Below are 24,003 nucleotides of genomic sequence, written 5' to 3'. Positions count from 1 at the left end.
CGGCACGTGGGGCCGCGGCCGCCGCCGCCACCTCCGCCTCGACTGAGCCCGACTGGAGGACACTTCCGGCACGAGTGCTCTGCAGGTATGACAAAGGGGGAAGGAGGAAAAAGTAAGAAGGAGATCAGCCTTGTGCCTGCCCTGGAGTCCGCAGCCCGAAAGCCGTCCGTTCCCCACGGCTGGCAGAACGAGTAACACCATCAGCAACTGAAAAAAATGGCTCGGCGCATGCGCCCTGGCCTCCGCCACTCTTTCCCCCTCATAAAAGCTGATTGAACGCGCATCCGCCGGTCAGGCCGGTCCTGGTGGTTTCCCCGTCAAGACCCGTTACCTGGGCCGCAGCCTCCCCCGCCGCCCGTCGAGGCCCCGGGGGCCCTGCAACCAGTGCGGGACCGCCGCCGCTTCGGCGGGGCATTTCCTCTTCCTCCCGACGTGCGGCCGGGGCGGGAGGAGGAAGAGGAGGAGGAGGAGGAGGAGGAAAGGGAAGGGGCCGGCTGCGCTCCGAAGTGTCGGGCAGCCCCGGCGCCGCCGTCGCTGCGGCAGCGGGCGGAGCGGCCTGGGAGGCGGCGCCAGCAGACGTCGCGGCCCAGAGTCACCGTGTCACGGTGCCCGGGAAGCCTCTGCCGCCGGATCCGCCCCCCCCCCCCCCCCCCCCCCCCCCCCCCGCAGGGCGAGCGAGCGAGGGAGAGGGAGGGAGGAGGACGAGGGAGGCCGGCTGGCTGGCTGGCTGGCTCTTCGCCGCCTCTTGTGTTTCTGCCCCCTTCCCGGCCCTGCCCCCGGCCCCTCTCCTCTCGCACCGGGGCTCCGCGCGTGCGGCGGCGGGGGGCCAGGCCTCAGCGGCGCCCGAGCAGCCCGCGGGAGCCCAGAGACGGGCCTGGGCCGCCACCTCCGGAGTAGGATGTCCCGACATGAAGGTGAGCGGCGCGGAGCGCCAGGCCGCGGCGGCGGGGGCGCGTCTCGGGGCCCGGCCCGGCGTTAGGGCCTGGCGCGGCGCCCTCTCGGGCGGATCATCATGGCGCCGCCGGCGCCGCCGCCGGGAGGGGGGCCCGCGGAGCCGGCGGCGGAAGGAGGCCTCGGCGGCGGAGGGCGGCGGCCGGGCCCGGCTCTGCAGTGTCATGGGGAGGGGAGGCGGACGCGGCCGTTACGGCTCGTCTCCCCGCGCGCCTTGCGGCCGGCCCGGCCGCCTCCCCCGCCGCCCCTCTGGGCGCGGGGCTGGGGCCTGCCGCCGCGCGGGTCCGGGAGCGGGTCGCCGCTGGCGGCGGGCAGTTCCGTTCCGCCCCGCTCCTCCGCCTGAAGGACGGGTGGAGGGAGGTGCGGCCGGGCAGGGCGGGCGGGCGCGGCGCCCCCGGCCGGTGTGGGCGGTGGCGCGGGGCGGCCTGCCGACGTGTCGGCCGCCGCGGCGGGTCGGGCCGGGCACGGCGCCCTGGGGCGGGGGGCGGTCGGTGCGGCAGGGGGCCGCGCCGGGAGTGCGGCCTGGCACCCCGGGGGAGCTGGCTGGGTGCGGGGCCCCGCTTGTTGCCGGGGGTCGGGGAGAGGAGCCGAGCCCCGGCGCGGGGCGTGGGGGGAGAGGCGTGTGGGCGGCTGGCGTGGCCCTGCTGAGGGGCGGCTTGTGTGGGAGCTGCCTGTTTTCTCTCTGTTTCGTCTTGTGGCAGAGGAAGCCGGTGCTGGTGTAGTGGCGTGTTTTGAGGCATTAAGAGAGGTCATCAGAGAAACGCGTTGCGTGCGTTTGCTCTGCTCCCGCTGTGTGTTTACCGCCGTGAGTGAGTTCGGTGGGTAGTTCAGAATTAGTCAAAAGGAGCGGGATGAAGGGAGAGCTGGAAGCTGAGAAAGGAATTTCGACAGGGGGAAGATGGGTCTGTGAAACCAGGAGAGAAAGTAGCTTGATTTTTCTGCCCTTTCTTACCAGCAGGTGAGGTGCTTGGACGTGTTAAAATACTGTAAAACCGGGGTTTGTCGCCTGGAAGGATAACTTTCTGCCATGTTAGGAACTTAATTCAGCACCTGTCTCCATTTGCTCTATCTTAGCTAATTTTTCATTTCTCTGTTTTACCTAACCTTAAAATGTTTTGACAGAAACGTTATAGCAGAGTTCCATATTTGTGGCTGATAATGTTGGCTTCTAGTTGGTAGCTTGGTGCTGGACAAATGGATTTTCGGTGTGCTGTCACAGTATTTTGTAGACTTCTTGTTTGTGCAAGTATGTGTGCTTCTGTATCAAAGAACTGTCTTCCCTAAAACCACTAACTTTTTTTTTAAAGTTAAAATTTTGTAGGGATATCAAATTCTATCTGTCTTCTTTTTCCACACCGCCCTCCGCCATGTATTTTCCCAAGTGGGTGGAGGTGCTGGATTTCTTTATGATTAAAGATGCAGTTTATAACAATAGTGAATGAAATGAGCATTGATCACAAAGTTGTTGTAAGTGATGTGGGATTATGCAGTCTGTAAGTCTTTGCTGTGATGCATGTATTCATGATACTCTCTTTAAAGTATAGTAGTAGAATACAAGCCTTTTCTAGCTTGAACAGGTTAAAGTTACGGAAGCAATACCATGTGTTGTTCTTTAGTGTTTATAGTGGTAAGTGCATGGGCTGTTATAAAAGCTAGTCACACTTGCTAAAAAGACAGTTCAGTCCTGGAGCAGCCTTTTTGTTAAGACAGAGGAAATGTGAAAGTAGGTTTCCTCATAAGTATGTTTCTGATGGATGCTGTATCGTACATTTTTCTATGGTGTTAGGTTATTTTTGTAGTAGGGAAAGTTACATTCCCTTGCTTGCCTATTTGTTGATATTTTTAGGAGTGACTGTTAACAAAACCAGGCTTAATATTCCCTTTCCAAAGCAGATTCATCAGTGTTTGTTCCTTCTAGACATGCCTAGTTAGAAAAAAACCTGTCTGTTTTTCTTGGTGAGTGTGAGTTTTGGTAATTCTGTATCATGGATGTAGACTCCTCAGGTGTGTATGCGCACACACGCATGAGTGAAACCATGAGAACACTGTGAGAATAAAAAATATCTGTCACTGTATCCTTGTGATATATTTTTGTTAAAATTATGGTCTGTCTCTTAATTTCTCAGTGATTCTCCTTTTCACACTTCAGATATTTTGGCTTAGTCAACTTTAGTTACAGGGTTAGAATAACTCATATTAATATGGGAGGTATGCTTTTCCAACTTCATGGAAAAGGGGTTTGGACACTTAATTACGTTAGAAATCTGGAAATCCTTGGAAATGAAATATTAAAAGTAATTCTTATTTCAGATCTGTATGGTGTCATTCACAGCTGACAGTTTTTTTGATCCAATGTGGCTCGTTTGGGAAGGGTTGTCTTGGAAGAGTATGGTATAGGGAAAAAGCAAGCTTTAATCATGTTTAGTAACTGGTACCTTTTCTGTGTGTTTCCTTTAAAATGGTCCATTCTCTAAGTTACCAATGAGATTTATTGATTGCTCCTGACAGAAACTGGATGCTGTACGAGTTTTATGATGGGAAAGGATGTCTCTGGAAAGGTAAATGCTGGAGATGTTGGAATTCTCAAAGTCTTGGGACTTTAAATAGGCCATGAAGCATCTTATGGAGATTTAAGCTTAATTTTTTCCATCGGGGTTTCTGGACTGTTTTCTTTGGTGTAATAATCCATAAAATACAATCTGTTGTTTAAAAAAAAAAAAAGAGAAAAAAGAGCAATTGTTATCCTTCAGAAAAAGTCTAACCACAGCCTGCTTTTTCACTGTGCTCTCATTTCACACATGAGCTTTGGGCTTACATTTCTCCTGAATTCAGGAAAATGGGCACAACTAGAACATGAATTATTGTTGCTCTTTTTTGAAGTCTTCATTTGGTACTCAAGAGACTTTGTTGGTAGTACTGTCAAGAGTAGCTGTTGGTAGTACTGTCAAGAGTAGCTGTTGGTAGTACTGTCAAGAGTAGCTGTTGGTAGTACTGTCAAGAGTAGCTGTTGGTAGTACTGTCAAGAGTAGCTGTTGGTAGTACTGTCAAGAGTAGCTGTTGGTGTTTATCCACCTCTTGCTATTGCTAGTCACTTCTAATTTTTCAAAGCCATTTTTGTTCTGTGATTTGGTGTTAAGAGACTAGCTGTTCTCTGCCTTTGGTTTTCTAGAATGCAACATGAGGTCGTCCCCTGGTCTTGGATTTCATGTTGTTCCCTTTTAGGAGTGACATGCTGTGTTTCTCTGGGTTAGCCCCTCTGTTGAGGAGTATGTGGTGGTGTAATATTTGGCAGCCTACAAGGAGTGGGCAGGTAATTTTTGTTATCCTCTAGAAAGTATACCAGAAGGTATTCTGCATATTACAGATTTTATTTCTGTAGACATGCATCTGGCAATGATTCTCTCACATGGCGGTAGATACCACCCAGGACAGCAGAAAAATAGAGAATCACAACTTCCAGTAATATCATTAGAAGACCATTTTTTGCAACTTCATTTGTGAAACTGGGTTGCTGCAGCATTACTGATCATACGAGGGCCTGGCTTTCTCTGTGTCTCACACTCTGCACCACGCTCCCAGCCTCAGTTCCATACGTTGTTTCTGATTTTTGCTAAGGGATGTACTCTTTAAGCTTTAAAGAGCTAGCAGCAATGCAAGTGGTGGTTGTTTTTGGTGGTGCCCACTTGTCAGCATTTCTTATGAATCAGCAAAGCTCTGCAATTAATCCTAGTCCCATGTGAAGTGAAGTTGTGAATGGATGGTGGTAACAAACCTAGGAAGGGAGAGCAGTGACTGTCAGGACCATGAGTTTCCAAATGTTCTCTGCCAGCTTCAAGCTCCTTGTATTTGAGGGAGCTGGAGTCTCAGTGCTCCTTTTTTTTGTGTGTGTATGTATAAATGTCTTGCATAGAGATCTTTAAATCAAGTGCTTCTTTGTAATAGAAGGGTAAATAAGCACATCTTAAAAACAAATGCACAGAACTTGGTCTTTGAAATTCAAGAAATCCTAGAGTTACACTTGAAAACAGACCAAGCACTTGAAAACAGCTAATGTAATGGTAGTGTTAGCTCCAGCCTTCTAGCTGTACAGTGAACAGCTTGGGTGCCTGGGCTGTTGACATTTTCTGTATTATCATAATACAAAACATAAATAAAACTTTATCCATAACAAAATTTTTGAAAAAATTAAAAGCAACAGTAATTTCTGCCCCTCATAATTTTGCAAGAGCTGTGTCATACTTGAGCTGTGGAAGGGTACTACAAACTTCTCTCAAGATAAATAACACTTAGCAGTTGATGTGTAACTCTTAATATTTCATGCAGTGTCAGTTGTAGAATTGCCACTAAGTGTAGAATTAATCTATTTTTGCACGTAAAGCTCTTAGTTGAGGTAACAAGAATACATATTTTTCATACAAAGTACTCAGAATACTGTTGTGGTGAAGTATTGCATTTAATAATGAAATATGCATTTGTGAGACCAGTTATAACTTTCTGCCTTCTGATGCACTTTTAATATTTTGCTTACATCTTCTCCCAATGTGGAATTTTGCTATTGCACAATGCAGAATAATTACAAATTCTTTCATCTGTTGCTGTTATTTAGATCTGTTTTGTAGAAAATAAATCCAGATAAAGTTGGATATGTAATGTAAAACAATGAGGTTTTTTGAATTGCACTAATACTGGACTCTGACAAAGCATTTTCTAACTATACATGTGAAAGTATTTCATACTGTTGTTAGGTTTACCCTATGGTAGCATATTAATGCATGTAATTACAGGTGTAGTGCAGTATCTGAAAGTAAGTGTGATAATTTAACTAGTGAGAGCTGTGTTTAGGACAAAATATTACTGTTAAATGTAAACAGCTGCAAATGTGATTAGAAATACTGGAACACAGTAATTGCTTTATTAAACTGTTTGCTTTCAGTAAGAAACTGAATCATTTAATAATAAAAGGAGCTGGACACATCAGTGATATTTTAACTGGCAAGATACATGCTGTTTTTGAGGAAGCTAGGTTTTCATTTAAAAAAAAGGTTTCTGGCTCTGATGGTTTGGGAAACATACTGTGTGTGAACCAATATGCTGCTCTCCCTGCAGAGTCTGTGAACAAGGTCCTCCAAAAACATGTAAAGAGAGACCATTTTTCCTCTCAGGTTTGTGAGAAGTAGTAATGCCATGGATCAAATATTCTTTGGGAAACAGGAGAAAAAGATAAGGTTTAAATGATTAGTGTTGAAAGGTCAATAGCCAGTATCTTAAGCAGAAAAACTGGAATAGAACTGTGATACTTTTAGCATTATTGGGTGGGGGTGAAAAGAGAAGACAATGGTCATATAACTCTTCCAAATGTTTGTTTGAACTAGTGGTGACTAGAAGGGATCAGGGGAAGAGAGCCATGCAAGTTGCTTGAGTGGTACTACACAAATAAAATTTGTACACATTAAATAAAACAAAGAAAGCTTTTCAAGTATCTTTGTATGTTTACATTGCTGATAACATTTGAGGAAGAGTTGTGGGTGTCGCTGTTCATAGGTGTGTCTTTGTTGTTGCTTCAGTTACTGTTAAGGAATAAAAAAAACCTGAATAGTGACATATAAAAAGTGTTAACTATATTCAAGAAACTGCTGGATAAAGCAGCAGGTTGGAAGAACAGCGCTCAGGAGTTGGGATGTGCCAGAATTTGGTTGCACAGACAGCACTAATTCAACCTTCTTTGAGTATCTGCATTGTGTAATTACACAGCTGCGTATTATCTATTCCGAATCACCCCTGCCTCTCTTAGGGTGCAGGAAGGTTTTGTGTGGTAGACCCCTGTTCTGTGGGACTGTACAGCAAAGGAGCACGTAGGAGGCATTACAGGAAGAAAGGATGGTCGAGGTGTTGACAGTGGAGTTTTGTTGTGGAAAGCTGGATCAACCCTCCTGCAGAGGGTCCTCTGCTCCAGAGTTCATGTCAACTACTAGGCAGATCACTTCAGCAGGAATTCACAGGTGGTTGTTAGCTGTTTGTTCCTTATGTTATGAAGGCCTGATTTGGGGATCTGAGCATTCAAGACTGCAACTGTAGTAACTGAGCGATAAGCTTTGAAAAACACTTAACTCTAGAAAATCAGAGATTCTGAAAAATCCATCCTTTGGCATCTCAGATTGGGCAGCTGGATGCAGTGGACTTGCAGTTTTAATCTTTACATGTCTTGGTTTACCTCTATTTCAAGAGAAGGAAAATACTGCTTAGAAGTGCTGTTAAAGTTAATTAATTGATATTTGTGCTGCACTGAAATGCTGTAGAGGAATGCTTGCAGGGAAAAGGCAGTGCAGAAATCCATAGTCAATGCAAATTTTACCGTGTGTGATACATAAAGGCTCAGACTGACCAGTGATGATAAAACAAATAGACTTTTTGTTTACTGAACTCTATATGCCTTGGTGCACTGAGTGAGGTGGTATTTTTTCTAGAAAGGAATAAGTTGTTTTAGATTGCATTTCCTATGGATTCTGGTAATTGATTGATACTAAGATGCATATATTTTAATAAGAGCAAAGTTGGGAGTTTTCATGTTTGGTTGTTTTGGTTTTTTTCTTGGAATCACTTGGGCTAAATCTTCCACATCTAATGCATTCTTCCCTCTACAGAATTAGAACAGATGAGTGGATTTGGTACCTGCAGGTACTGAAAATGCAGTCATAATGGAGAAGAGGTATATACAAGCTTAACTATAGGCAGCAATGTTGCTCACCCATACAGAAACAGCATTATAAAGCACTGTGAGCAGCTTGGGCACACTGAGTTCCAAGAACTCAATAAGAGTGCCGTTAGTGACTCGGGACACATGTGGGGGGGAATTACTGCATGGATGGAAATTGAAAAGGTATTTACCTCAGGCTGATATGGAGAGGGAATCTGAAAGGAAGGCATTATCTATGCAAGAGTCTGTAATCTCCCTTTCTGAATACAAGAAGATATTTCATTAGTTGAAGAGGGTGATTAAAGCTTAAGTGTTTTTTTTAATACAGTATCTAATGATATTGTGGATGATTTTTTCACTGCAGGGTCTTGAGACTACCTAGTACCCAGATTAAACAATTAAAGCTTTGGATTTTATCTTACACTTTATATTCCAGGTCTCTCAACTATTTCAGATTTGAATGCGGCAGTTGAGTATCTCAAATCTTATGTCCCGTTTGGTTCCTACACCTTTCTCTGAAGCATCACCTGAATACCTGGTTTGAACTTACTCCTATAAATTTTTGCACATATGATCCTTATGGTTATCCACATTTTTATGTCCACATAGCATTATTACAATTAATTTTGACACAATGAAGTAAGAGCATTATGAATTCAGTGTGGAGCATAGAGACAAACTCATTAGTTCCACTGTTTCAGAATGTGTATGTAAACCCAAGGTTTCAGTTTAGAGCTATTTAAAAAGTTTTATTTGGCTTATTGACATTTACAAAGTTGGTAAGTGAGGTTAGTACCAAGTGAAAATTGTGGGGCATCATCATAGAAGTGTCTTCAGCTTTAATATTATTTTTATCACTCACCTAACTAATTGATCTTCATCCTTAGGTCTCAGAATTGTATTTCAAAGGTGTGTGCAGGTGATGGCTTGATTTCTGCCACTTGAAGTCATTGGTTCTAGTTTGGAATTAATTTTCATGTACGATAGAAGTTACTAGAGCCTCCAACATACTTGGAAATTCCAATCCCCCACCCCCAGGTTTGTTTTGAGAATGTAGTTTGAATCAGTGTTAGGGGGAGGATGAATTTGATGGATTTTTTTACAATTTTTAATGTTAAAATATTTAAATATTTTTTTAGGCTTAGTCTGTGATATGCCTTTGTACAAGAATTCCTCTTTTCATTGCCCATTTGTGGCCCTGCAGTGAATTTCATGAATATGTTAATTCTGTCTGTTGTGATTGCTTTATCTAGATCTTCTAGGAGACTTTCTCTGGAAGTTAGACCATTTTCAGTTGGAGACCTGGGTAGAGCTTTTTTGTTACAATTAAATAGGGAACCTGGACACAGGAGACCATGATGTCTCCCCCATTTGCATGTGGGATATAAGGTAGAGATTTTATGTCTTGCCAGAAGACACTCGGGAAAGTCTCCTAAAGATAGGAATTAGTGGTTTTGTACTCCACTGCAGTAAGTTTTATAGATGCAAGTGCATTCTTCCAAATTTTTGACTCATTGGGACGTTTCAGTGGCATATACTGTTTGCAGCTATTATTTCATACAGCTTCGCTATAGTATTTTAAATTTGTTTTTAATTTCAGTATTTACATAGATTTTCACACTTTTATTAAAATACTATTGATCCTGTTCCACATTTGATCTGGATCATTCCACTGTCATCACTGACAAAATCCAGCTGAAGACAGACATTAATTTAAAAAAAAATGTTTTTTAAAAAATACATTGCAAAAGTAAGATGAAGCAACAGACAAAGGTTAAAAAATAATCATAATTCCATTTTTTTTCTTACCTCAGGTCAGATTTGGTCTTCCCCCATGGCCTCTGCCACTTCCTGGTGCCAGATTCTTTTTGGGAGGCAATGTTTCTTGTCTTGACTGACAAGAGGTGCTGTCTCTGGTAGGATAAATTATCTTCTTTGCTTTCCTTCTTTTTGTCTTTGATCTCTTATCTTTCACCCTCTTCCTTCCTTGTCGTTGTTCTTCCTTCCCTTTACTGTGCTTTTCCTCTCCTACTTTCCTCTTTAGAGAGCTCTAGGGTGGGATTTTCAAAAACACCTGGGGAAACTGTAGACCCATATTGGGTTCAAGTGCAATAGAAGTTTAATGCCTGCCCCTGTAAGCCTTTTTGAAAAGGAAAGCTCTGTTATTTCTCAGTAGCACAACTAGCCCTCACTTATTTCAGAAAACAACTGTTGCTGAAAAAGTTTTTAGGCAGCGGTTTCTCTGACCTATTACAGAGATAGATTTGTATTTTGGTTTTGTTAGATGAGACAAGGTGGCTTTAGTATGGAAGATTTTACTTACTAGGTTATGACTGATTAATTCTTTAATTATTTGTTCAGGAGAGTCACTGTTTACAAAACTCTTCAGTAACACTTGATTCCTAGTGTTAAAGGATATTTAAGGTCTGACTTCTGTTAGCTCACTGATATTAAAACAGCCAGTATTTTTGGCTGAAGGCAATTACTATTGGTCAGCTCTCTTAGACTGTGTTTACCCTAAAAAAATTGAAAGGATGGAATGAAGTCTTTATGTATAAACAGTTAGTGTAGAAATTAGCATGAATTAATGTGACAGATGGGATAAAGTGGCTTGAGAATATCAATATTCATATTTGGGTTGTAATTTTAAACCAATTTCTAAACAAATCCTGCTCCTCTGCAGACCAACAGAGTTGCTCTCCAGGTGCCAGATAGTATGGCAGGAGCTTGATGGCAGCTTCTGGAAGCAAACACCTGGGCACGTGCCTAGAACAACATTACAATTACTTGGAGGCTGAATGGAGGCATCCTGGAGGTGGGTGGTTGGAGAGCAAGTGCTGTGACCTGTTAAATAGGTGATATCTGTGGATACCTATCTCAAGTGTCCTAGGTCCAGCAGCAGTAAATCATACAAGATTTTCAAGGTCAGAAATGCATTAGGATACAGTCATGTAAGGACTTACTGTGTGATTGTTGGTAACTTCTGTCTTTACTTCCAAATAAATTAATTCTAGTAAGAAACAACACTCAGTTTTACTGGTAATACTTTTTTTGCATAACTTAATCAGTTTGTGTGTGTATTAGATGTGTATGCTTAGAAACTGGTGTTCACCTGGAGTGAATTTGAAACTGCTGGGAGTCTGACTATAAACCTTTGTTGTTTGGTCTTTCTTTTGAGATAGTTAGAATGAAATTGACTGAAGAAGTCTGTGGTTTGGGCACAAACGTTTGTCTGTGCTCACAATACTATTGCCTCGCTTTCATGTCAAGAAAGTAAATGCTTTAATTATTGCAAATATTTGCATATGTTTTTAATGTAGGCAGTAACAATGAGATGTGCCTAACACAAATGGTGTTTAGTGTACAGATATTATGTATACATCAGTATGCAAACTGAGGTGTGGATTGTCTCTGTAAGTGGAAAATTTCTGTCGGGAGAAGCACCTTGTGATTCACAGGTGAAATTGGATCTGTGAGAGCAGCTTCACCAAGAGTAGTAGCGGTGGAACATAGGTTGCAACTGGACAGACATAGTCCTACCGCTGCAGTTTCTAAAGTTTCTTCTGACTTTCTCTTTACTTTCCGAAAGTAAATAAGGCCACTAACTTCAGCACCTGAATTATTGTTAGTCCAGAGTAGACTCTCTCCCTAAACCTAGCTGTGGAAAGTGAGGTAGGATTGGGAAAGAGAATTTAGGATGCCTGTGAAGAAGGACTAAGCTTTGCAAAAGTAAGCTGTAGAGATGTGCATAAGATAGCTCATATGATCTTACTCCATACCTGTCCCCTGCTATCGTTTGTATGGTTCTGATAAGATGAAAGTGTCAGTAAGTGTAGTTTGATCTCCAGCTGGAAGTTGGTTACCTCTGCTGTAAACCATGACCAATTTTTTTAATTGTTTAGACTTGTATTTGTTAATTATACTAATTAGATGCCTTACAGATTTAAGAAGATTGAGTAGAAACCGTGCAGTGTCTTGATTAAGGAGGAGGTCAGATAGATATTCCAGCTTTCTTCTCCCTTGGTTATATTCAATTTTGGAAAACTGCGAAGGTGAATAAACCTATTTGCCCTCCTGAATGCAGAAAGAATGGATGCTGTGATCTATGATCTGTCAGTATCTTCTCCAAGGTTGTTTTGGCATAAGGCCTGTGAATTGCCAGGCAGGATCTGAGAGCATACCAAGTGTTCCTTATTCTGGAAGACTTTTGTGAGGAGCTGAGAAAAGAGCTTGAAATTTTGCTACAGAAGAGTGGCTTTAAAAGTGAAGTTTCCTTAGAATAGTTGACTGTTATTAGTCAAACTTGTAGAGTTTGCTATTGATAACATTCTTGTGTTATTCCAAACTGCTGTCTGAAGTTTATTTAGAAGCAGAGGATCTGCAGGAAGCAAATTCTCAAGTTTAACTGGTGATGTCACATTAATAAAAAATAAATGGAGGATTTTAATAGGTTTTGGGGTTGTTTTGTAGTCTATGATGTTATCCAGGTACTGAGAAGTGTAATTCTCATTGTATGTCAAAGCTCACTTAGTATTTTGTTCCTGGAAGCATTAGGAATTCAAGGGATCATAGAATCGTTTAGGTTGGAAAAGACCTTCAAGATCATAGAGTCCAACCACCAACCATGCCCACTAAACCATGTCCTGAAAGTGACCAGAAAGCTGAAGGAGCAGATTGTTGAGAACTACATGCCAGAGTACAGCTATCCAGCCATGAATAAAGTACTTTGGGGTGATAATTGAGGTGCAGAACTCCAGACTCTGTAGCTTTGAGGAATACCATGATGTATTTTTTCAGAGCAAATATTTCATGGCAGCAGCTGATGAATAGTGTTCATGGTACTTGCATTAAACTTTTTGTTCTTCCAAACCTATTTTTCTTTTCTTGTAATGTTCTTACAAATTAATGCTTTTGAAGAAATGAGACACACTTTCTTAGCTTGTGTAATATGACATTGCATTACATGTCCCTAATCTGTAAGATGGCACTGCCTGCATGCTCTTTCATAGTGCTAAGCATTTGGAGATCTTGGCAGTGTATAGCAATTGTGAGGGTCCATACTGCAGTTTCTTCCAATTAATCCAGGAACTCTAGAGAAGCTGCTGGGTCTGAGGAGTGTCTCTCAGAAATGAGAAACTACAGAGGAAATAGTTTGAATGATCTGATGACCTATATTCAGGTCGAAGCAGACCTTAGGGGTAAAGAAGACTAAAGAAATTGTGTGTAAGTAATAGGGTTGTGAATCCTTTTGTTTCCTTCCTGCAGCAATTGTAAGGCATCTTCTAATTGTACACAAGAAAAATGGACTCGCTATTGCCTGTACTGTAGGCTCCAAGTTGTTATGTGCTGTCTGTTGCCTGTACTAAAAGATGTCTGCAAATCCCCAAAAAGCTTCAAAACTCTGTATTTTATGTGGACAGTATTTCAGATGCAGTGTCATACCTCTTTCTTCCTGAAAAATTAATGTAGAATTGTAAACTTTGGGAAGGCAAGAGGTGCTGAATTGCTTCTGAGTTTTATTGGTCTGCTGAGAGGTGTGTCAGTAAAATAAGGTAGCTGCCAGCTGTAGCACATGCGGAAGAGTCTGGAAGGAAAGTAGTTAATTCTTACTGTTTCCTGTAGGACCTGATGTGTTGTACAGTAGATAGAGAGTTCAGAAAACCTGTTAAAATGACAGTTGGCTTAAAGTTGTACCAGGAATGTGGACATGCTGTTCTGCTGAATGGGCTGAAGGTCTCTCTTCGTCCCTGCTCCCCAGTGACACTACCTTGAAGACTGCCAAGGTAAACGGATAGAGTTTCACGCTTACACCCAACCTCAGTTGGGGGTATCTGTAGACTAGAAGGCTGTGCTCTTTTGATGGTAAAACTGGTTGCATGTTTGACATGTTCCCAAATCAAACTTCAGAATCCAACATGGTGTACAGTGAGGCAGTCTTAAAAAATATTTGTGTGTTTGAAGAAGGTACTAACTACAGAAGATGCAAGTATGACAATGAGTGTTTTTGATCATAAACATTTGAGAACTTGAAATAGCTCAGCAGTTTAGTGGACGAAAACTACCTTTCTGTGTAGAATTCAAGCAGAGGCCAGTAGAAATGGAGAACAGAGCTTATAAGTTAGTCTGAAAACATAAAGAAAAAGTTGTGGTTTTCAATGTTATGAATGCACTATGTCTGTCCTTCCAAGATGCAGAAATTGAGGTAAAACAGTGAAAATCTCTGGTCTCTCCCCCAGCTTCATTATCTAGGTTTTTTTCAGTAGGATCTTTATATTATAGCACTCAATTATTTTCCAATAGGCAGATCATGTAAAAACTTCTTTCAGTGAAGATTTATCAGATTTGTTTGTACAGTTGATTTTTCTCTTATCCTTAAAATCCTGTTCTGTGCATTTTGCAACTGCAGCATGATACCTATGTAGTAGTGAGACCTAATGGGGTTTGATGCTCCCTCTTCTTGTTTCTTAAATTATGAAGCGAGGTATGTTTTATCTGTTTTGATAAAATGCTGTATTATTAGGCACCTGCTTTATTTTTGCAGTTCAGTAAATAAAGAAAAACATGTCTATAAATTGCTGTCTGTTATCTTCATTTTAAAAAGCATCTTTTTTTGTTAAAGGTCAATTTCTAAATTTTTAGAACTTTGTGGGAAATAAGATATTTTTTTGTAGTTCAGTCATTAAATTAGGTTCCTGTACTAAATATTCCTCTGCAACTGTAAGTTTCAGACTGTTTCCATCTGGCTATTGATCCTTTATGCACATGCAGTTTTCCAAATGTTTTTGACATTGTTTAATTCTGAATGTCTTGTTCAAGAGTGAGGCTGAATGACTCTGTCTCCTATGCAGAGTAAGGATGAAGGACTGCAGAAGGCTTTTTTCTGAAGCAAGGTGATGGGAATTGTGATATCTGTCTGACTCTTGTGGTCCAAGTTACAGTGCTTGGCAATTTGCTTCATTAAAATTTAATGTGAGGATTTGAGAGATCTGACTTTTGGCAGGATAGAACAAAAATCCCATTTTTTTTCGTCTTTATTCTGCCTTTTAGTGTTTATACCTGCAACAAAACAGTATACTGAAACCACAGTGATTGTTTTGTTCAGAGTTGTTGTTTCCCCCTCCAGTTGAAAATAGGTGCTCTAAATAGTGATAATGTATCTTCAGTTTCTGTACGGATAAAAATAGAGATTGTTTTTTCTCTTTGAAATTGTAGGTGGCTGCTTTCAGTTCTAGGAATAAAAATGAACTCTCCCTTCCTGTCCTGAAATTTCTTAATATGATTGGGATTTTATGGCAGAATAATAGTGAAGCTGATGAACTTGTTTTTCATGTTTTTACAGTAAATTGATCCCTTGTTATCTGATTTGACAGACTTACAATTATTTTTTTTCATACTTGTCCCAAGTGATGCTTTCCTTTTTAGTGTGTTGGATTGAAAATCAAGTTGTGTAGGGGTTTTCCAGAGAATCAGATTTACTTTGAGGACAGGTTTGAACAGAAATATTTTTTTAAAGCAGCTCTTCTTAAATAGAAAGGGTTTTAAGAGATTGAGCTAATTACAGTGAAAAAAACTATGAACTGTGATCTGTAAACCAGTAATGGCTTTTAGTGTTTAGTGATAGATTGAAAGCTATTTAGGAAAACGATCTCATCATTTTCAAATAGAGTGGTTAGTAAATTAATCTGAAAAGTAAGTTGGGTAGATGTGTAAAGGATGGATGGGACTGTCAGGGAAGTGTTCAGAAGGTAGTGTTCTGATAGTCTTTGGTTCTTTATGCCTATGTGGTGTAAGAGGAGAAGAAAAAAGAAACTACAAGTAATAAAGCTAAATGAAACTCTTCCTAATGAAAGAAAAGAAAGGTAGTCATTTGGTATGGCTGGCAAATGGCTGGGTTGCCAATCCAGGGAACATATAAGCAGTTAGCAAAGTATGCGCCATGGAGAATCGGAAGGAAGGGGAGAGGAATGGAACAAACTCAAACCCAGACTGAAATAGGCATGAAACCTTTTTTGCTTTAGGTTGCTGCATTTCCCATAGCACTTTTCTTGTGTAGCTTTCACATCATAAGCAATTGTAGCTTCTGCAGGCATGTTATCAGCTTGAGAAGCTGTTCTCTGTAACAAAGAGTGGGAGTAATAGTGTTGGCAGTCTGTTTATGTTCGTAGTACGCAAAATGCCTGAGAAAGCCCAGGGTAAAACACTGCTATTACTTAAATGAATATACTGTAGGTTTTTAACCTCCTGTTGCCATTGTTTAAATAAATCTTTGTTATCGTTCTGTCTTGAGTTTAGAGAAACTCAAGTATTTTTACAAGTTCCTAGACCTCTTGTGGTGTTCAGGAAAGATAAATTTCTTTTATGCCATTGTGGTGCCATTCAGAATGGTGATTTTGAAAGTAGGCTGTAAGTTTGAAAGTGTTCTTGTGCTCCTGTCTGTAAACTTAGTTGGGTGACAGGGAGAAATCTAGGTATGGCTGCCAGCTGTGTATTGGACATCACTGGTTTCTTTAATGAAGAGGAGAACCACTTGTTATTCTTTCCCTCCCTCTCTCAGCTGCTTTCTGGATGTGTTTTCCTGACATGAAAAGTCTGTATATTTCCAGACCACCTTGTGCAAGTCTTTACTTAAGTCTTGGCTATCGTGAGACATGAGTCTCATATTGTGAGACAATCACAAGGCATTACTGCAAGAGCTGGAACATTTGCTGCATGAAAACTTTGTCTTTCTCTTCTACATCTCTGGTTGCCCAGCCTGTGCTGCCTGGTTCCTGCATTGCTGCCTGTGTTAAATCAACCTCTTCTCTGTGCTGCAGGGGAGAAAAGCTTGCTGCATTTGCCTGTTTGGGGAATGTTTAAGAGGGTTGGGAGTGAGTCTGAAAGTGCGAAAGGAGGTAAAGCTGAGTGTGTATTCCAGACACCAGAGCTATGCATAGGGTGTACCTAAATAGAATATTTAATTTCTGCTAAGCTTTTTGCAAAGGTAAGAGTTTACAAGGAAAACTGATGAATTTTGCCTCTGCTGGGTGTGTTGAGTTGTGATGTTTTTCTCTTATCTGCCTGAAACAGTGGCTTATAGAAAAAGGAGTCAAGACTGTTGAATCTTCAAGCACTTTAACTTCTACTCAGTTGAGCTGTACTACTCCGTTCTCTCCCATGCCTGACTGGACATGTCTTGTTCACCTTGTTTGTTTTTCCTTTTTTTTTTTTTGTTACTCTTATTAAATAACACACTAAATCAAAATAAGCAAAGGTTTATTTTCTGAGAAGACTACATCTTAGTTCTTGCAGGGCTCAACAGAGAAGTACCAGTTCTTCTGTTTAATTTCTTTTTCTCAATGTTTCTTCATGTTTCTTACACCTACAAAACTCATTTTTGTGTGATGTTCTTCCCACCAGCCCAATTCTCTTTCAGTTGGTGTTTGCCTGGGCTGCATCTTTTTGTTTTCTCTTTAATCCTGAAAGAAACTCGAACTTGTTTCTGTCCTATTAAATGAGAAACTTTGCCATTGATTTTACTAGATACAGGATTTACCCCAGTGCTGTTAAAGGTATTTTCTTGCCCTGGCACTGTTTACAGCTTCCTCAGTTTAAGTATTTTTCTGTTAATAGAATTCACATGCTGTTTGCCATTTTCCAGATTAACAGAGTTGTTAAGTAAGATCATGTCTGGTGCCAGTGCCCTTTGCTGCCACATTATAAACTTTTTGCACTCTGATAAATGTGTTGCAATTTGTTTAATTTTAATGTGTTTACGGTACTCTAGCAGGCTTTCATGTTGTGATGGTTTTGATGGTCAAATTAAATTATATTAATTGAATTATAAGAGACATGTGGGACAGTATCAAATATTAAATTAGAAATCCAGATCTGCTTGATCAAAAATCTTTGCAATGTACACCATTTCTAGTTATACTTTAAATGTCTTAAACATGTCTGGGAAAACCTTTCACTAAATCAGTTCTCATGACAGGTTAAGAATTCTGCTGGTTTTTAAATGTTTAAATATGTTAAATGTAATTCTCTATTCAGAGAAGATACTTGACATTCTTTGTTGAAAATTTAGAAGTCTGTGGTACTCTGAATGAAAACATCTTTGTGCTGTAGGAGGCCAGGATTTAAAAGTGTAACCTAGTTTTCTCTGAACTTAAGGAAGAATTAGTGAAGAGTGTGATCGGGATATGAAGCCTAGAAAACACTATTTAGATTGTCAGTAAGTATTTAATATGCTTTTTGGGGGGCTAATATATCTGTTTCTGTTTTGTGGTGTTTGCAGTAAATTGTGAAAGTGATAAAACAGAAAATAGAAGGCATAGCAATACTTTTCTAGGAGGTTTCAAACATAATAGCTGTCTTCCAGTAACAGTGGATTTATATTTTGCTAAACGAAAGTCTTTAGAAACAGGGTAGGCTAGTTAAAAAATGTGTTTTGAAGATTGGTCTCCTGTAGCTGCTTTCTCATCTTATCTGAAGGAGTTTCGCAGGACTCCTATGAACTTGTTAAAATCCTTTTTACGTATATGCTTGCTTTCTGTATTTCGGCACAGGGATGTGCATTATTTTGTCTGTCCTTTCTTGAATGTAGACAAGTTTGTTCTCTATTACAGAAGATTGGAAGGTATTCTACCTAGGTTGTCAGGAAAGTTGGGGTTTTTTGACTCATAGGCTCTATAGTGATTCTTGATAAAATGATGTCTAGATAGTAAGTCCAGAGTTTTCAGAAGCCTCTAGAGCAGTTCCTGGTTTATATGTGTGGTGTCCCAGCAGTGTATCTATAGAGATGGAAGAATCTGTGGATTTGTGTGCAAAATCTTTGCAAAGAAAGTGATTGCTCTTTTTATTGTGTAGAGAGAATATATGTTTAATATTGGCAAGAATCGATTGAGATTCTATGTGTGTGCTTGTACAGAACCTGTTTTGGCCTGTTTCAGGTTGGAGTACGTGAGCAATATTTAAACCTCATCTTACAGATGTATTTGTCTACTGTCTCTTTCAGTGATTTGGTACTTGGGCAATGATATTCGGACAGTGGTCAATAAATTAAAACCCCATCAATATTGTTGGGTTGGAATTTTTTTGGAAAAGATAATATTTAAAAGAAAGTTGCGTGCACAGGGTTTACTAGCTGGCTATTATGTCATCCATCTGGGGTTGTAAGAAAACAACTTCTCTCTTTCAGCCAGTTTCAGCTAAGGTGTAGTGAAACCACCAGTGTTTGTTATCTATTTTTTAAAAAATTAAAATGTTTACTTGGTGTTTATATTTGCATTGATGGTGCCAAAGTTGTTCTTGGACCTGCTGTATGAACGTCTTTGGTGTCGTGGGATGCCATCTACTGGGCAGTATGATGTATATGTGAGATACATAGAACCTGCCTGTGAAAGTAGTAAATCCTGAAGTGAGGTGACTTAGGAATTTTTTTATTAAGGTGTTGAAGAACTGCAAATACTTTGTTAGCGTTTCAGTATGTTTTTCAAAGGAGTAAAAACAGCCCTAGTTGTTACATTTAGATATTGTGGCCTTCCTTTCAAAGTTGTATCTGGAGATGAGATGTTGAGTGACTTTTTCGGTATTCGGTGAATTTTTGATAATGTTTTAGGGAAATATAAATGGTTGTAATGGCAGTCTTGTTCTTTGACTGATTTTAGTACTACATTATTAAAATAATTTGTGTACTCAAATAGAAATTGATGGACTGACTTTTAAAGGTTACAAATCCAAGATAGGAAGCAGCAGAATGAAGCTAACTAGAACAACTTTATTTTATCCCTTACACATAGGCATTAAGATAATAAGTTTAATTACTTGGCCAGATAATAGTTTGTGTCTGGGACACTCCTTCCTGACTGTCTCAGTGTACAGGATGGACTGCTCTGAGGGTGAAACAGATTGGGTATTCAAAAATACCCATATATTTTATTGTACATCTGGAACAGAGATACGAGGCAGTCAGCTGTGGGAGATTCTTGTTGTGGTGTCAGAATTGGAAGGAATGACGAATGAATTGGGGGATTCCAGAGAGAAAAGGACAGTTTCATGGGAAAGGCAGGTTGACTGTTGCTGTGGGGAGCTATCTCTCCTGCAGGATTCCTGCATAGTGTTGGGCATGTTTTGCAGTGCTTACTAACCGCTTGTCCTGATGCCCTAGATGACTGAAACTGTTCTGTCTGTAACTTCCAGAACTTGGGGTGCGAAAGCAAAAATGGAAAAAGTCATTTTGGTAGCATGCTGACTGATGCTCGTGTGTTAGGACCAAGGCTGGAACTTGCTGGGCCAGCAGTACTACTACAGTCTTTCTTTCTAGACCAGCTCTGGACAAGTACCAGACACTGCACATGCGGGCTTCGTGAAACTTGTTGACAACAGGGAGATGACAAGATTCAGGTGCCTGGTTTTCCTCCAGACTCTGGAGAGGCAGGAGGAGTGCTGTCCAGAAAACAAAAGCGTCTTTGCCCTTCTGGTCTAATGTAGGCCTGATTCCCTCCCTTTCCTCCCCCCTTTCCAATTCCAAGTCATCATCTCTGCCTGCAGCTTTAATCCTGCTAGTTGTTTTTGCAGACATGCTAGTCTGGTTGCTGCTTCTTCCACTCTGCTATAGGAAGATACTGCACATTCAGCCCTGTTGCACACAGGATGGGTGAGGGGATGGAGCATTTTTAGTTACTTCAAGAGTATGGTGTGTGAATTTTCTGTTCAGCACTTGGAGCTGCCAGGGTGATGGAGTATGCTCTGTGTTGTAGGTCTCCTTGATGTTTGTTTTCACAATCTGCTTTACTAAACGTGAGGAAAAATAAACAAAAATCAAAGTTCTATGGTTTGGCTGAATTTCTGGTGAAATTTTCACAGCAGAGAATTTTCTGTTCTAGAAATCAGGCAGTAGTCTACATTATGAGATGAAGCTACTAAAGTGAGAAACATTTGGCAGTTCTTTTTTTAATGTTACCAAATGGCATATATTTTCCTATCTTCAGTCTTGGAAACAACTGAACTAATTAAGTAGAATGTCTTGCTTTAAGGCCTGGGGTTGCCCTGTGGTCTGTGAACTACAGATGAGATAGCTGATATTCAGCAAATTTATTTAAAAACAAACCAACCAACCCACTGAAAGAGCATCTTACACTGAAATGTATCAGATGCATATTAAGAGTATTAAAGTGTTACTTATGTTCTTCAGAATATAAAAATAAAATGCAGTACATGGGTTGCAACCTTTTGTACCACAAAAGAGGCAGCACAACTTTTTAATTTTTACTTGCATGCTTAAGTTGGGGTTTTGAAAGGTAAGAAACCTTAAAGTTTGTCCAGTCCCCTTGAAATTCAGTGTAGAACTCTTGCATGTAATTTTGTTTGTAATTGAGAAGGGTGAACACCTTTAGTACTTAAGTCCTTCCTTACGGTAGGAAGAAATGCTTCAGTAACTGGCATTTTTATTCTGACAGGCTAATCATGTATTTATGTTGGACATTAATTCATCAGTGCTCAGAGTGAGCATCACTGAATTTCTTTAAAAACAATGCCTAGATTACAGGCTGGAAGGTTGTTTTCTGGACATTTAGCTGCTGACAGGAATGTTAAATGGTGAAACTACCTATGAACCTAATATCTTCCAATGTGTTGCTAAAACAACGGAGTTTAATTCTCAGGGATAGCACACAGACTAAATACTGCTCTTGGGAGCCAAATGTTGCTGTCTTCATTGTTTGAATCCTTCAGATGCAGGTTTCGTATGTGTTTTAAATGTTTTCTGGTGATTAGTGGATGGCATTTTCTCTGAAACTTCTAAAAATTAAGTGATACACTCAAAATATTGATAAAGCCTAGCAGCTCACATTGATGCAGGAACATATTCCAGTGTCTCTATACAGCTTATCTTTGACCCTATGTTCTTCATAAGAAAAAAAAACAACCCTGAGTTGTCCACAGTTTCTCAGGTCACTTTATTGGGCTTCTAATATTATTCTGATTGCCCGTAGGATCTGAGGAGGCCCAGTGGGGAAAAAACCCTCTTCTCTGTTACAAATGGGTGTCTAATGGCTTGGGCTGCTCAGGACACTATAATTGATGTTACCTTAGCTTTGTTTGTAATTGTAAAAATAAATTAATCCTGATGTAATATTTGAACTGCATGTCTGTCCAGTGTTATTCTCTCCATTACGAAATCAGATTACGTGCTCTCTTTGGTGTCTCTGTTAAACACAGTAGAAGTTACTTTCATTTTAGTTAATTCCTAGCAAAAACATTTCTGTGTCATAAGACCAAATTATATTTGGCTATCAGGATCAAAGTATGAAAGGTGTTGGGGAGGGGCGTTTTGTATTGGTTTAAAAAAATTTAGAAATCACTATTCAGCATGCTATATAGAAAATGCTTGTGTGATAATATCTTCCCCGAAGTAATTGGCCTGCATCAGGTGAAGATGTGGGATGACTTGACATCAAAGTAGTGAGAATTTTTTACTGAAGCAGTAAAACATACTTTGTTAATGGGACCGTTGAGTATGTCCTGATTCATATCACCCAAAATATGAAGCTGGAGGGACTGAGACTATTGATATTTTGAGGGAATACTGCTGCAGAAACTTTCAGAACTTGGAAATTTGGTAATTAAAGTGAATGCCAACCCTTTAGGCTTTTAGCACAATGCTACCCTCTAGTGGAACATTGTTGCATTAAAAAAACCTGTCAGTGAGCAACAAAGTTTTAATCAGACGTGATACATGTTATGTAGGATATGTGGGTACTTGTATAGCAATAATAAAGTAGAAAAACATGTGAGGAAGCCACCTCTATCATCTATGATAATGAAAATGTAATCTGTAACTAAAATGGATATTTCTTGCTCTGATCATTCCAAAATCGTTGCTTTGCAAAAGGTGAATCAGAAGTCCTCAGTGAACAGCAATTCATTTGGGGTTGATAGAATTTCATTCAAGGATGCTTTTAAAGTCAGTAGGTTTTCGTACAAGTCGGAAGTGTATGCTGAGTATCTAAATCCTTGTCACACTTTGTTTGGGCTGTTCTTTTGGTTGGTTGCTTGCTTTTGTTCCCTGCTTCAAAGTGAACTACTCCAGACCATATTTTCTTCTTAAAACCTGTGATTAATGTGGATGCATCCAGTTTAATCTGATATTCTTCAATCTGTAGTATACCTACCGTATTTGCAAATGTAAGGTACATGCAGGGAAATGTTGGATAGACATCTGGTGAAAGACATGCTGTGTTGACTCGAATACATTACCTTTTAGTGTTTGGGGTTTGTGCAGGGAAAAGAAATGAACTTATGGAATTTCAGTTGATGTAAAGATTAAAATAGAGAAAAATTAAAACCAAATCAAAGCTTTCATAAGAAATTAAGTGTTTAGTAGAAGGAATAGGGTGGGAGGAGATTATTTGCTTGGGTATTTCAATTTCCAGATCCCAGGTTGGATAGATGAGTGGGGTTTTAGCTGCCAAGTAATAGGCTTGAAGAACAGGAAGAACTAACAGACTTGACTTTGAGACTGTTGTAAAAGGAAGAATAAGTGATGTAACTTCTGGAAAAGAGGTCCTACTGAATTCGGGGGGAGGTCTTGGGATTTAGGCATGGGTTTACCTCCCAAACTGAGGCTTTTAATTTAATTATCATTTTCCCATTTGTGGTTTTCATTCTGTGCTACACAAAAGGATAGAAAAGTAACTTGGTGCATCCCCTGCTGTCAGCCTGTTTGTCAAAGGCGAGGATGTGGTAGTTGTGGCAAAATACTAACCTTGAGAGATGTAGAAAGCATGCTGCCGCTATAACTTTGCTGTTCTCTTGGTCTGACTTCACCAGCCATAGTGATGTGTTATGCTAATGCTAGTTTTTGTGTTAGAATGAGATTGTAGACTTTCTGATAATTAATTGTAAGAAGCAAAATTCATCTCTCATTTGAAAATCTTGTACATTTTCACTGGAAATGTTCTGAAGTTCTAAATACAAACATTCTGTTGTGATTTATGTTTGGCTGAATTTCTCTGAAGTTAGTATCACAAAGTGTATGAGGGTTGCAGTTTGGAATTATATGGAGAAGTATTAGCATAAAGAAAACATGTAAATGAAAACTTCTTAAAAAGATGTCTGTCTTCAAGTGGGAGCAATCTAGATGTTTGAAAGGACGTGTGACAGGAGGAGTTTGACTGTTGCAAAGAGCCTTACATCTGCATTAAATCAACTGTTTTGAGCTTAAAAGAAAAAAATGGGGAAAATACGACTTACTGGAGAATGATGGCTTAATATTTCATCTGGAAAGCTGTGTCTGACAGACCTTAGGTTAAACTTGTCTGCTTATTTCAGTGTGATGTCTAACTTGCTGATCAACTGTTTCTAGAAAGTTTAGTAGGCAA

General features: G+C 40.3%; 1 protein-coding gene across 1 annotated transcript in view; it reads left to right on the top strand.

The window, feature by feature from the left end:
• Window positions 1-788: 788 nt before the first annotated feature.
• LOC126035728 (E3 ubiquitin-protein ligase KCMF1) overlaps window positions 789-24,003 on the top strand; it is a 59,434-nt gene continuing 36,219 nt past the window's right edge. Inside the window, exon 1 of the mRNA XM_049794581.1 lies at window positions 789-914. Within this exon, the coding sequence (XP_049650538.1) occupies window positions 899-914 (16 nt within the window). The 5' untranslated portion in view covers window positions 789-898. The remainder of the gene's footprint in view (window positions 915-24,003) is intronic.

Source organism: Accipiter gentilis, chromosome Z, assembly GCF_929443795.1.
Source record: "Accipiter gentilis chromosome Z, bAccGen1.1, whole genome shotgun sequence".
NCBI classification, from domain to species: Eukaryota; Metazoa; Chordata; class Aves; order Accipitriformes; family Accipitridae; genus Astur; species Astur gentilis.
This window is presented reverse-complemented; position numbering and strand designations above follow the sequence as displayed.